Source organism: Elgaria multicarinata, chromosome 3 (assembly GCF_023053635.1).
Source record: "Elgaria multicarinata webbii isolate HBS135686 ecotype San Diego chromosome 3, rElgMul1.1.pri, whole genome shotgun sequence".
In the NCBI taxonomy this organism is placed as follows: domain Eukaryota; kingdom Metazoa; phylum Chordata; class Lepidosauria; order Squamata; family Anguidae; genus Elgaria; species Elgaria multicarinata.
In genome coordinates this window covers 163,097,783-163,112,372 of record NC_086173.1, presented here as the reverse complement: position 1 = coordinate 163,112,372, position 14,590 = coordinate 163,097,783, and the positions used below count along the sequence as shown (strand labels likewise).

General features: G+C 48.4%; 1 protein-coding gene across 1 annotated transcript; it reads right to left on the bottom strand.

The window, feature by feature from the left end:
• Positions 1–327: 327 nt before the first annotated feature.
• Positions 328–14,263, bottom strand: LOC134396297 (general transcription factor II-I repeat domain-containing protein 2-like). The gene is made up of 7 exons (XM_063122736.1): positions 14,186–14,263; positions 11,928–12,525; positions 11,643–11,757; positions 9,961–10,040; positions 9,115–9,241; positions 6,814–7,176; positions 328–2,459 (listed from the first exon to the last, which is right to left on the bottom strand). The coding sequence occupies exons 2-7, from the start codon at positions 12,312–12,314 to the stop codon at positions 718–720; spliced, it is 2,814 nt and encodes a 937-aa protein (XP_062978806.1). The 5' UTR covers positions 12,315–12,525; positions 14,186–14,263; the 3' UTR covers positions 328–717.
• Positions 14,264–14,590: the final 327 nt, after the last annotated feature.

Sequence of the window (14,590 nt, the reverse complement as noted above, 5' to 3'; positions counted from 1 at the left end):
AGACTCTATTCCATTAAAAAGGGTCTGAAACATCCAGTCTTCTTAGCTTTATTGGTTTTAGAAAGCTGAGCAAGCAGGGCTTTCTAAAATTGCTTTGCTGGCTGATTGGAGCCTACAGCGCGCCCCGTGCAGCTCCGGCCCTCGTCAGCCGCGCCGGGACGACACAAGAGGCTCCAACAGTCAGGAGGCTCACCCACCCCCCAGCACCGGGTTCCCCATCCAGCCGCCGTGCTGGGAAGCGCGCGTCCCGCCTGGAACCCCTCACGCCCACGGAAAAACCTGTGCTGCTCCACCGAAGCTGCTCTCACGCGGCAGCTCCAGCTCCATTCGTCTCTCTCCTCCACGTGCAGGCAGGCAGCCAAAAGAGGAAGTTCCTGCAGCAGCCGTGAGCCGGGAGGAGGAACTGGGAGGGTAAGCGCCTGTTTTTTTGCTTACCCCTAAGCCCCTCCCAGCCCAGTGGCGCCAAAATCCAGCTGCCCAATAAGAATTGGGCAGTCTCTCCCGTTGCTCTGCCTACAATCACTTCCTCACACCCAGGCTGTGCCGTAGTCCTTAAAGTGGAGCTTGCTCAGTGACAACTAGGGTTTTCTGTTGGTGGTACTGAAATTAGCGTGCATCTTTTTTTCCCAAATAAACAGGTCTAAAAATGGGGTGCGCCTTAGAATCGATGGCGTCTTAGAATCGAAGAAATACGGTAGTTCTCCATGTGCCTGCCGATCAGCTGCGTCCCACTCTTCGGCCGATCAGCTTCATTGCCGAGAGGACTGACTCGCACAGGTGGGTCGACCCAAAATAGGAGCGGATCTTCGCAGCAGTCTCTCTCAGCGAAGGGAACCTTTGGGAGTCCACCAAGTTCCAAAAGTTGCCGTACCCCGAGTGAGATTTTAACACAAGGTCATTTTGAAGCCCCACAATCTCCAACTCGACTTCTTCTTTCCGACCCTGAAACAGCTCCCCGATCGACAGCGCTGTTTCGTGGACCTCAATGGGGCCGAAGGGGTTCATGACAAACAACACGGCGGGCTCAATGGCGGCGAGCTGCCGAAACCGAGCGTGGAGCTCTCTCTCGAGTGTTTCAAGATGGTCCAGGAACGGCGCGGCGTCAAAATCGCTCTCGCCCACCACTAGTTTCATCGAAGTGAAGTGAAAGAGGGACTTCCTCCGCAAGTGGGACTTCCACAACCTCAGTTTCCCTTTGAAAGAATTCACTGATGTGATCATCCCGGAAATGTTCTTATCTTTCTCCTGGAGCTCCACATTCAAAGTGTTCAATTTTGGCATCACATCAGCAAAAAAAGCCAAGTCCAGCAACCAAAGCCTGTTGCCAAGTTGCTCAACGTGCTGCCCGTTAGATTTCAAAAATGCCCGGATGTCTTCAATCTGGTTTAAAAATCGGGTCAGAACCTTGCCGTTGTTCGGCCACCTAAATTCAGTCTGCAAAATCTGATTACTAGCCTCCTTATCAACACCCACCAGAAGAGCTTTAAGGAGAGAGTGCTGCAAGGAGACGGACCGGATAGAGGCGATTACTTTTGCCACCGTGTCCATGATGTTTTCGAAGTGGAGTATTTCCGCATACAGGGCGTCCTGGTGAATGATGCAGTGATAGGAGACAAACTTCGGGAAAGAGTCATCTTTCTCGCAATGGGCAATGAACCCGTCGGGACATCCCAGCATCTCTGGTGCGCCGTCAGTGGTAACTGATGATAGTTTGCAAAGAGGCAAGTTGATTTCCTTGGCATAGTTTCTGAATGCCTGAAATATCTCTTCCCCTCTCTTTCGGCCTTTCAGAGGTAGGATTTTAAGCAGTTCCTCTTTTACGGAAAAATCAGCCAACACCATCTTCACAAGGACCACCAATTGGGAAGTGCCAGCTATCTCTGCAGATCCGTCGACCTGAAGTGAAAAACAAAGACATTGCTGTAGGTCCCTTTGCAGCCGGTGCTCCAAGTCCCGCGAAATGAACTCCGTTCTTTCGGGAACTGCCTTGTCAGACAGCAGCGATTTCTCAAGCGCTGCCACAATTTCCTCTTTGTTGGAAAACCCGTCAAAAATCGAGTCGCCGTCCATCAAAAAAGCTTCTTTCAACAGCGCCCCATCCTCAAAGGTGTTTTTCCTCTTTGTGAGTAAGCTTAACATTTTAAGGGATGCCCTCGTCGCGTCCTCGGCTTGCACTACGGTCCTGGTGGGCGACGGCTGTTCCGTTGCCAATTTAGATTTCATTTCGCTGATCATCTTCTTCCGAAGCTTGGAATCAAGTGGATGGTCACGGGAGAAGGTGCCGTGATGAGTCTCAAAATGTCTCTTCACGTTGTATTTCTTCGGGATCGCAACTGTCGAGGAGCAGAGTAAGCACACGAACTTGCCTTCCAAATCCACAAAACAATACCTCTCCTCCCACGCTTTATCGAAAGCGTAAGTCCTTGGTTTTCTACTTGCTGGATGGCCCGTTTGGACAGCTACAGACAGAGGGGTGGTAAAGTGGGGGTGGGGTGGAAGAAACAGAACTTGAGTTCAAACTATATTCACAGATATTAGGAGGGCAACCAGGATGATCAGGGTTCTGGAAGCAAAGCCCTATGAAGAGAGACTGAAAGAACTGGGCATGTTTAGCCTGGAGAAGAGAAGGTTGAGGGGAGACATGAGAGCACTCATCAAATACTTAAAAGGTTGACACAGAGAGGAGGGCCAGGATCTCTTCCTGATCCTCCCAGAATGCAGGACACGGAATAACGGGCTCAAGTTAAAGGAAGCCAGATTCCAGCTGGACATCAGGAAAAACTTCCTGACTGTTAGAGCAGTACGACAGTTACCTAGGGAGGTTGTGGGCTCTCTCACACTAGAGTCATTCAAAAACCATCTGTCAGGGATGCTTTAGGGTGTATTCCTGCACTGAGCAGAGGATTGGACTCAATGGCCTCGTAGGCCCCTTCCAACTCTGCTATTTTATGATTCTACATCAGATATTTAATATAAAGGTCACAGATATTATATTAAATCCCGCTTATTAAAAACACACGCATCGAAGTGTTAGTGCTAGAGTGGGGGGACGTTTGTAACCTCTTCCAGGCAGAGGACTGAATTCCATCTCAGAAAAGCTCTCGGGGGTTACATTGCAGTGTGGACGGGATCAAAGGCAAAAGGGAGAGGTCAAAATAGGAAGATATTGTAGAGTTGGGAAAAGGGCAGAAAAGCGCAACCAAAAGGATCAAGAGGCTGGAGCATCTCCCCTCTGGGGGAAGGTTACAACAGCTGGGATTGTTTAGCTTGGGGAAAAAGGAGGCTAAGGGGAGACAGGATAGAGGTATACAAAATCACCACCCTGTGTTCAGACAACACGCTAACCCACGGTTCAACAAACAACCTTTCTCCGTATCCCACCAGCACGAGTTCTGATGGGACATGGGAGAGGGCTTTCTTTGTGGTGGCACCCCGACTGTGGAATGCCTCCCGCCCTTTGGAGGCCCGACTGGCGCCAACGCTGATTTCATTTCGACGCCAAGTAAAAACATGGCTTTTTAACAAAGCCTTTGATGGTTAAATTCACTAAGGTGGGACATTGTTTTAATTGTTTTTACTGCTTTTAAATTATATATCGTTTTAACTTGGTTCATGGTTTGATTTGTTGTTAGCTGTGTATATTTATTGTTTTCTACTGTATGCTTTCATCTGTACGCCGCCCTGAAATCCTAATGATATAGGGTGGGATACAAAACGTTTTTAATAAATAAAGAAATAAACCTATGGTTCAAAACAACCTACACTCAGCTGAGTGTGGATGAGCGTGTTGTGCAGACAGCCCCACATTCTCTCCCACCCCCCCGGCCCTACAAACCCCCCCCACACACATCCCTGATATGCACGTGTGGAAGTGCCAGCACTCATCGGGATGGTCCAGGAACAGTTCAAACATGCAGGCGGTGTCACTGATCTTTCGCCACAAAGTAGTGGTAGTGGTAGTGGTCTTCATTGCCACCAGGAGGAGATCTTTTGTCAAGCCTTCCTTACCCGTCCGCCCCAAAAGACTTGGCATTATGACCGGGGGAACTCACACCTATATAGTGTTGCTGAGGAAATTCATTCCCCCTTCTGGCCCCGGTTACTGTGAGGATTGCAGCTAAACTTGGAAGGAAGTAGGGAGGTAATCACCTTCCTCGTCCTGCCCATGCTTTAGAATCAGAAAGAGAGGGCAGTCAGAGGGAAAGGAAGTGTGGTGTAGTGGCTAAGGTGTCGGACTGGGAGTCGGGAGAACCAGGTTCTAGTCCCCACTCGGCCATGGAAAGCCACTGGGTGATTTTGGGCCAGTCACAGACTCTCAGCCCAACCTACCTCACAGGGTTGTTGTTGTGAGGATAACATGGAGAGGAGGAGGGTTATGTACAACACCGCCTTGGGTTCCTTGGAGGAAAAAGGCGGGATATAAATGCAATAATAAATAAAGGAAGCTGCAGCCAGCCAGCCCTGCGTTGTACCTGGATTCTGTACGAGGCACCGTGTCCGTGACCTGCTGAACTTTTCAACTAAAGATCTAAGGCCCAAATTTGCTCCCCTCCCCCAGCCCTTTCCTTTCTTTTTTAACATTGGATTACTCTTACCATGCCACAGACAGTCATTCGGCTATTGGGCGGTATAGAAATGCAATAAATAAATAAATTCTGGGGCTGTTCATGCATGCTAACCAACATTCAAGTGATTAAATTTGAACCGTGGGCTGTTCTGAACCATGGGTTGTTGAGCCATTGTCTGGTCGCAGCCAGGGTGGCTTGTTAAACATGCAGCGTGGCTTAATTTTCCTGAACAAGCCACCTTGAGAACTCATGGTTTCTTATTGGGTTGCTCAGGGTGGTTAAGAAGCCAGCCTGGCTGTGTTCAGACAACGTGCTAACCCCATGGTTCGACGAACAACCCACGGTTCAAAACAACCCATATTCCACTGAGTGTGAGTTTCTGTGTTGTGTGAACGGGCCCTCTCACATCCTGGGCAGAAGGGGAAATTGCATCACCGGGAAGTGCGAAGCTGCCACTCCGCCTCAGCTTCCAGGATTTGTTGGCTTACGGGTGGGGATGAGCAGCCCAGCAGAAATCTCACAGTCACCCAGAAGGGGAGGGAACGCACTTCCTGCAGCGACGAAAAGGGCAAGAATCAAAGGCCCACACGGGCACCTGTTTCTGGGCGCTGTGGAACTCACAGGCAGTGCGTTGGATAAAGGTTGATTGAGAACAGGGGCACAGAATTCAATTTCGGAGGAGCTCTCAAGAGCTGCATTCCAGTAGCGGGTGGGGTAAAAGCAGGGCCAGCCCTTCCATGAGGCAGAGTGAGGCGATCGCCTCAGGCAGCCAATGTTGGGAGGTGGCAGCCAGGTGCTGGAAAAGAAAGCGGCCTGCCCTACGCCCACTAAGCTAACCTGCTGCCTTCAGGGGCAGTGGAGGACGCTGCCTCGTTGTCAGTATTGGAAGAAACAGTCCAGTTGGCTTTTGGGCATGGAACGGGAGAGGGCGCCATCTTGTTCTTCGCCTCAGGCAGGAAAATCTCTTGGGCTGGCCTTGGGTCAAAGGTAAAGCAGGTGAAGCCAAAGCACAAGTGCTACTAGCCCAGTTTAACTTAACATAAGAACATCAGAAGAGCCATGTTGGATCAGACCAAGGGTCCATCTAGTCCAGCACTCTGTTCACACAGTGGCCAAGCAGCCATCGGCCAGGGATGAACAAGCAGGACATGACGCAACAGTGCATACACACACACCACCCATGTTCCCCAGCAACTGGTGCAGACAGGCTTGTTTTGAATGCTGGAGATAGCACACCACCATCAGGGCTAGTAGCCATGGATAGCCTTAGCCTCCAGGAATTTATCCAACCCCCTTTTAAAGCCATCCAGATTGGTGGCCATCACTACATCTTGTGGTAGTGAGTTCCATATTTTAACTATGCGCTGCTTGAAGAACTAATTCCTTTTATTTGTCCTGGATCTCCCACCAATCAGCTTCATGGGATGACCCCTAGATATAGATGTAACACTGTTAATGTCTGTATCTAGGCCTCAGGAGAGGTATTTCATCCATTTAGAATGGGGAAGGAACAGAGCAAAAAGCCGTGATTGGCAGTTGGGGAAAAGTGGGTGGAGCCAGGGAGAAGGGCCTTGGTCTTCTGGGGAACCACAGAGGACTGGATTGGGACCCCAGGCAGGCTTGGGGCTCTCTACCCCCACTTTAAAGAGTTTCTGGACTACCGTGTTTCCCCGAAAATAAGACAGTGTCTTATATTAATTTTTGCTCCCAAATATGCGCTAGGTCTTATTTTTAGGGGATGTCTTATTTTTCCATGAAGAAGAATATGGTACACATTTATTGTTGAACAAAAAAAAGGTCTTATTTTCGGGGGGATGCCTTATATTACAGCGAGAGGCAAAACTGGAAGTAGGTCTTATTTTGGGGGGATGTCTTACTTTCGGGGAAACAGGGTATGTGAGTCATTCAGTGGGACATAATAAGGCATCTTAAGAATTTTAAGATGTTTTTAGAATGTTTTTAACAATGTATTTTATGTTTTAATTCAGTTTTATGTATTTTATCGCTTATTGTTGTTGTTATTATTATTATTATTTATTTATATAGCACCATCAATGTACATGGTGCTGTACAGAGTAAAACAGTAAATAGCAAGGCCCTGCCGCATAGGCTTACAATCTAAGATTACAATCTTGTTCCCCGCCTCAATCGGAATGGAGAGGCAGGTAAGAAATATTATTTTTATTTTTATTTTTAATATTATTCACACCACCTGACGTTCCACAGCATCCAAACGGTCTCTCACCTGTATGTATCCTTTGGTGCTGAACGAGTCTCGCCTGCTGAGAAAAGTTCTCCCCACATTCAGTGCACGTGAACGGCTTCTCCCCAGTGTGAATCCTTTGATGGTAACTGAGCTCCGATTTCCGGATGAACCCTTTCCCGCACTGCACACATTTAAACGGTTTCTCCCCCGAGTGAGTCTTCAAATGGTAACTCAGGCTTGATTTATAGCTGAAGCTCTTCCCGCACATCAAGCAATGGCTCGTTTCCTTTCCTTGATCGGTTTGTTCTTCGAATGGACTTGTCTTCTGCCATGCTTCATCTTTAAAATGGACACTTTTCCAACTGGACATTTCTTTGTTCATGCTCTTCAACTCGTCACTTACTGGAATGGAAGAGTGAAAAGTCATTAAGGGTCACAGAAACAGGACGACAGATCCGATTAAAGAAATCTCTTCAGTCCTGTCCTTATGGCGGCAGATCTGGCAAAGCATTAAAGGCCGAAAGCCTACTTCAATTTTTCCTCTTCCCTCCCCACCCCTTCTTCCTCATATGCTGTGTCTTTTGGAGACTGTAACAAATATTAATAAAGGTCGCATCATAAACCAAAGGCAACACAAAAAGCAAAATAGGTTTAAGAGAACCCGTCGAGTACAAAATTCCGATGGAGTTACCATAAAATAAACTGTAATAAAATTTGATCAAATAACTAATCCATACTACAGAATATAAAAAATAATTGTAAAAAAATAATTATATAACAAACTATATAAAATTATGCCCAAACGGAAACTAAACATTACACAAATATAGAAACCTTGTAACTTTTCCTAATACTTATTTAGTAGTCTATATTAGTACACATCCATCTGTCCCAGACGCGTTTCAATGCTAAAGTTACAACAGCTGGGATTGTTTAGCTTGGAAAAAAGGAGGCCAAGGAGACACACGATAGAAGTGTACAAAATTATGCATGGTGTGGGGAATGTGGAGAGGGAGACATTTTTCTCCCTCTCCCATAATGCTAGAACCCAACAGGGTCATCCTATGAATGGTGGGAGATCCAGGACAGATAAAAGGAAGGACTTCTTCACACAGCGCAGAATTAAACTATGGAACTCACTGCCACAAAATGTGATGACGGCCACCAATTTGCATGGCTTTAAAAGGGGCTTGGATAAATTCCTGGAGAAGAAGGCTGTCAATGGCTACTAGTCATAGAAACATAGAATAGTAGAGTTGGAAGGGGCCTATAAGGCCATCAAGTCCAACCCCCTGCTCAATGCAGGAGTCCTGATGACTATGTACTACCTCCAACATCAGTGGCAGTAAGCCTATATACACCAGTTGCTGGGGAACATGGGTGGGAGGGTGCTGTTGTACCATGTCCTGGTTTGTAGGTCCCTGGTCAACAGCTAGTTGGCCACTGTGCCAACAGAGTGTTGGACTAGACGGACCCTCGGTCTAATCCAGCAGGGCACTTCTTCTGTTCTTATGTTAACATGGCTTGGTAGCTTATTGGCAGAACTGGTGCAGTTTGTCCCTGGTAGCGTGTCGCCCTTGGCAGCCTCGCTGCTGGATTTTGCGCTAGCTGCAGCTTCAGGGCCAACCACATTGGCAGCCCCATGGAGGTCCTGATGCGGAACTCCAAACCAGCTTACAGCCTCTATGGATGCTCCTCCTGGAAACCTTCTCTTCATACCTCTCTCGACATGGAGAAAGGGTAAATGGGTCAGGTGATGAATGAAGCCAGGTGTCATCCGGCCTGCAGAGGGGCCGGTGTACGAGGGGGGAAGTTAGCTCTCCCATCTCAACTGTTCAGCTCCTCTGTAGTGACAGAATTGACCAAAAGGAGACCGTCAGAGGAGGGCAACAAGGATGATCAGGGGTCTGGAAACAAAGCCCTGTGAGGAGAGACTGAAAGAACTGGGCATGTTCAGCCTGGAGACGAGGAGATTGAGGGGAGACATGAGAGCACTCTTCAAATACTTGAAAGGTTGTCACACAGAGGAGGGCCAGGATCTCTTCTCGATCCTCCCAGAGTGCAGGACACGGAACAATGGGCTCAAGTTACAGGAAGTCAGATTCCGCCTGGACACCAGGAAAAACTCCCTGACTGTTAGAGCAGTACGACAATGGAACCAATGAGCTAGGGAGGTCTTGGGCTCTCCCACACTAGAGGCCTTCAGGAGGCAGCTATCTGTCAGGGATGCTTTGAGGTGGATTCCTGTATTGGTCAGGGGGTTGGACTCAATGGCCTTCTAGGACCCTTCCAACTCTATGATTCTATTTCGGGTGCTGAGAAATACACAACAAGCCTTACCCAGAGAGGCCATAATTTCATAATTCTCTTCCATGACTTCTGTGTACAGAGCTTTCTGGCTTTGATCCAGCAGGGCCCACTCTTCCTCAGTGAAATATACAGCCACATCCTCAAAGGTCACTAGGTCCTGAAAGAAAGGAAGAACACACAAAAGAAACATTTCTCTTCCCTGTGAGGTTCGGAGGAGGGCCTTTCCAGGGGAGGCACTGCTGACCGTGCCAAGGAGCCGCCCGGCGGGGCCAAAATGCTGCTGCAAGAGAACGCATGTGATTAAAATAGTGGGAGATCCAGGACAAATAAATGGAAGTGCTTCTTCACACAGTGCATAGTTAAATTTATGGAACTCACTACCACAGGATGTGGTGATGGCCACCAATCTGGATGGTTTTAAAAGGGGGTTGGATAAATTCCTGGAGGAGAAGGCTATCAATGGCTACTAGTCCTGATGGCTAAGTGCAGCCTCCAGTATCACAGGCAGTAAGCCTTTGTGCACCAGTTGCTGGGGAACATGGGTGGGAGGGTGCTGTTGCACCATGTCCTGCTTTGTTGGTCCCTGGTCGACGGCTGATCAACTACTGTGTGAACAGAGTGCTGGACTGGATGGACCCTCGGTCTGATCCATCAGGGCACATCTTATCTTCTTAATATCCAATAGTATAGTAGTAAGTGGGATGGAGGTTCCCCTAGCAGATCAAGCTTTCAATTGCAAGTGGCCTTCACTGTTTCCTAACAGGCAGCTTTGACAGAAAAATGGGGAAAAGAGAACACTCTTTCCTACCCAGAGAGCCGTGCTGGGGGCCTGAGCCCCGATGTCTCTGCCCGCACCCCCCAAGATCTTCCCCTTACCTGCTCCATCTGTTCACAAGATGTTTCCACTTCGCCACTCAACAATGGCCCGGTACACATGGCCAGTGTGATTCCACCACCTACGAGGGACACAGAGATAGCTAAAACATCCTTAACCTTTTGATACACGCGTAATAATTGTGTGCTACTTGGGAGTTGCGTTATTTACTTAAACAACCTCCCCACACAATATGGCCTCCTTATAACTACTCAATCCATATAAGCCTATTTACACCAGTTGTTGGGGAACATGGGTGGGAGGGTGCTGTTGCACCTGTGTCCTGCTTGTGGGTTCCTGGTTGACAGCTGGTTGGCCATTGTGTAAGAACATAAGAAGAGCCCTGCTGGATCAGACCAAGGGTCCATCTAGTCCAACACTCTGTTCACACAACAGCCAACCAGCCATTGGCCAGGGTTGAACAAGCAGGACATGGTGCAACAGCACCCTCCCACCCATGTTCCCCAGCAACTGGTGCACACAGGCTTACTGCCTCGAATACTGGAGATAACACACAACCATCAGGGCTAGTAGCCATGGATAGTCTTCTCCTCCAGGAATGTATCCAACCCCCTTTTGAAGCCATCCAAATTGGTGGCCCTCACTACATCTTGTGGTTGGGAGTTCCATAGCTGAACTATGCACTGGGTGAAGAAGTCCTCAATTTATTGGTCCTGACTCTCCCACCAATCAGCGTCATGGGATTTACCCCCTTTGGGTTCTAGTATTTCGAGAGAGGGAGAAAAATGTCTCCCTCTCCACATTCTCCACACCACGCATAATTCTGTACACCTTTTGTGAATACAGGAAGGCTTAAACCTATTGAAACAAACGACACAAAACATTTTAATGACTGTTAATGGATTCTGAAATGTCCTGGAGAAAAACAAAACCTTTCTAGGGGTTCAAAGGAACATAAAAGCATGTGGATCACAGGCAATGCAAGGTTGGGGTGTTCCTAGGCACCGAATCTCTTCTTTCGGGTCCTGGATCTATTCCCAGCACCCTGAGTGTCCATTAACAACAAAGAAAGACATCTTAGCTTTATTGGGATACAGGGAGCAACTTTCAAAGGGGAACGCAACAGGGGAGGGACGGGTTAATTCCTCTCCTCACAAACAGCATGATAATTAAACTGAGAAAAAGAAGTGCCTTTGGTTTTAACAGAAGCTTTTCCTTTAAGCTTAATCACATGAGGTGGGCACAATTTTCCTCCCGGGTGGAGTGGAGGGGGGGGGGGGGGAAGAGACCAGTCAAGGAAGGGACATCCATACGGCTTGGCCTTCTGTGAAACGCAAATAAATCCGAGTAATTATTTCTAAATTTGCACACAAAATGGCATATGCAAATCTCATAGAATCATAGAATAGCAGAGTTGGAAGGGGCCTACAAGGCCATCGAGTCCAACCCCCTGCTCAATGCAGGAATCCACCCTAAAGCATCCCTGACAGATGGTTGTCCAGCTGCCTCTTGAAGGCCTCTAGTGTGGGAAAGGCCACAACCTCCCTAGGTAAGTGGTTCCATTGTCATACTGCTCTAACAGTCAGGAAGTTTTTCCTGATGTCCCGATCTCATGCGGGTTTGTGTCCTACAGGCCTGAGCCCCAAAGCTTTTCAGTGCCCCTGACACTAATATCAAGCAGACTAAAGAGAGAAGACGGAAAGCACAGCCTACACATCCTTACCCCTTGGTTCCTCCTCTTCAATGATCCACCTGAAGGGTGTTTCCTGCCGGGTGTGAAAGGGCTCCTTCTCCACCACAGGGAAATGATTGGTCCCTTCCATCAACAGTCTGTGGACCTGAAACAGCACTGAGGATCTCAGACCGGGAACAGGGATTAAAGAGAACAGTATGGGGACACGCTGGCAGGGTTTGGGAGATTTCCTCCCTGGGCAGTTTTAAAAAATATATATGTTGGGCAACGGGACGATATCCTGACCCTTTGGAAGTACTTTGGAAACACGCTCACCTGATGCTCTTCTGGCGTCTTCCCTTCTGCCTGACTCAAGAGGAAGCCTTCTGCCAGGGCCACCGCCTGGGAACTGGTCCCTGGCGCACGTTCCCTGACCCAGTCTCCTATCTCCGGTGGCAGGATGGTCAGGAACTGCTCCAGAATCACCAGGTCCAGGATCTGGGCTTTTGTGTGCTGCTCTGGCTTCAGCCATTGATAACAGAGATCACGGAGTCGGCCGCAGACTTTCCGAGGCCCCTCGGCCTCCTGGTAGCGGAACAGGCGGAAGGCCTGGCGCTGTACAACTGAGCTAAGGTTATCCCTACCCAGGACCTTTTGCACAGTTCCATCCCAGAATTCCCAGCTGCTCTGAACTTCCATGGCGACACTGCCTTTTTTTGCCATGAGGCTGGCCGAGTCTCACTGTTTCCGACGTCTGCTCCAAAGCAGCGAAAAGTGTTGTTTTCCTCTGCTGACAATTCCTTTTTTCAAACCACAACTGACGGTACGACTAAGTCCTACAAGATGAAGACATTCCTCTGTAGACGAACTACTTCACTCTCTAAGCAAGAAAATAATTTTGTGGCTTGTTCCACCCAACGACAGGGCCCTTTCGCTGTAAGAAAGGCAAGGTAAATTTTGAGGCAGAAAGGAAGCAAAAACACAGAGTGGAACACAGAGATTCCTTCTTCTGCAGGCCAAACACCAAACCTCTCCTCTGGTTGGAAGTCACACAATGCAGTATCTCTTCTGTCCTTCAGACGTCATCCCCTGGATCCCATATCACATAAGGCACTCTTCCTCAACCTGGTGTCCTCCAGGTGTTTTGGGCTACAACGCCCATAAGCCCCAGTCATAGAATCATAGAATAGCAGAGTTGGAAGGGGCCTACAAGGCCATCGAGTCCAACCCCTGCTCAATGCAGGAGGGGGTCATGCGTCATGGCCAACAGTCAGGAATTCATTCCATTCATTGATTAATTCATCATATTTCTATATCGACCCCAAACTGCAGGTTTCTGGGCGATTTACAAAGATTAAAAACCATTATTATTTATTTATTACATATTTATACTGCCCAACAGCCTAGGCTCTCTGGGCAGTTTTCAATTAAAACTATGAAATCCAATTTAAACTTTTAAAACCCCATAAAACCAGAATAAGTTACAGTCCAGGGAAGGCTTCTTTAAAGAGATTTGTTTTTAGGAGGTGTTTAAAAGATATTACATTTTCCGCCTCCCAAACTGCAAGAGGGAGGGTTTTCCAGAGGGTGGGTGCTGTCACAGAGAAGGCCCGCCACTGAGGTTCATGAGGACATTCCCATCATCTCAGAATAAAGCTGCAGGAGCCTTGCCCTCTTTTGTATCTGATCACTGTAGTATAGCTCTTGCAGCTTTAACTGTTGTGATGAAGAGGGAATTTCACCGGGTGCTGCATGCATACAAATTACACCTGTCGAAATTCCTGTTTCATCACAACAGTTAAAGCTGCAGGAGCCTTGGTCTTTTTTGTATCTGGTCACTCTAGTATAGCACTTGGAGCTTTAACCATTAAGATAAGGGAATTTCATCAGTTGCTGCATGCATACAAATGACACCTGCTGAAATCCCCCTTTCATCACAACGGTTAAAGTTGCAGGAGCCTTGGTCTCTTTTGTATCTGGTCACTCTAGTATAGCTCTTGCAGCTTTAGGGGTTGTGATGAAGAGGGAATTTCACCGGGTGCTGCATGCATACAAATGACACCTGCTGAAATTCCCGTTTCATCACAACAGTTAAAGTTGCAGGAGCCTTGGTCTCTTTTGTATCTGGTCACTCTAGTATAGCTCTTGCAGCTTTAACCATTACGATGAAGAGGGAATTTCACCAGGTGCTGCAAAAGACACCTGCTAAAATTCCCTTTTCTACATAACTGTCAAAGATACAGGAGCCCGGTCCTCTTTTCCGTATGGCCATTGAATTGAATGGGACTTAAGTTAGTTGTGACTCACTTAAAATCTGATTGCTCTCAATGGGCCTACGCTGCGACCCTTAGTTTTTGGGTGGCTTCAAAGCATAATGAATGCAAGCATTAGGCCGCATTGAGAAAGGAAAGGGCCCCCAGGATTTGCAGAGAGGAGGCCAGGAGATGGCTTGTTCAGCAGCCAGGGGCGAGAAGGGGGCGTGGCAGCTCGGGGGCCCCTCTCCTCAGCCCCCTCCCCATAAGGAAGACACCCCCCTTGTCTCTGCCCCTCGGGGAGGGGGGTCTCCAGGGCAACCACAGCCACGTGGGACTCACCGACCCAAGAGAAGCCACCTGCCGGCCCCGCCCTCACGTGGCAGCCGACCAACGAGACGATTCCGGGGAAGAGGGCGGAAGTGGCCGCCCCAAGCCTCCGTCTTTTATTCCTCTTTGCCTTTCTAGGCGTTCACAACTCTCTGACTTTAACCCCGAGATGCCTGCCTCTTGAGCAGCCGCAAAAGGGAAGAAATCACAGCAAACCGCACTGCAGGAAATAGAGGACTCAGTGCCAGCTGTGGTCAAAAGTCCCCATGAGCGTCTTAAATGCAACACTGCCCCCTTCCGGAAACTTGCAGAGCCGGTTGCAATATTCCCAACGCAAAGCAGATTTGCCTCTTCTCATCCTTGCCCTGAAAGAGAGAAATCTAGCCCTGCAGGCCTGTTATTTAGGTCACCCTTCCT

What these genes read in the sequence shown, in the direction of transcription:
- LOC134396297 (XM_063122736.1), bottom strand. Translation starts at nt 12,314, where the DNA reads ATGGCAAAAAAAGGCAGTGTCGCCATGGAAGTTCAGAGCAGCTGGGAA. An exon ending in AGACGCCAGAAGAGCATCAG is followed by an intron (nt 11,758 to 11,927) that starts GTGAGCGTGTTT and finishes GTGCTGTTTCAG; the next exon opens with GTCCACAGACTGTTGATGGA. An exon ending in TGAAATTATGGCCTCTCTGG is followed by an intron (nt 7,177 to 9,114) that starts GTAAGGCTTGTT and finishes CTTCCATTCCAG; the next exon opens with TAAGTGACGAGTTGAAGAGC.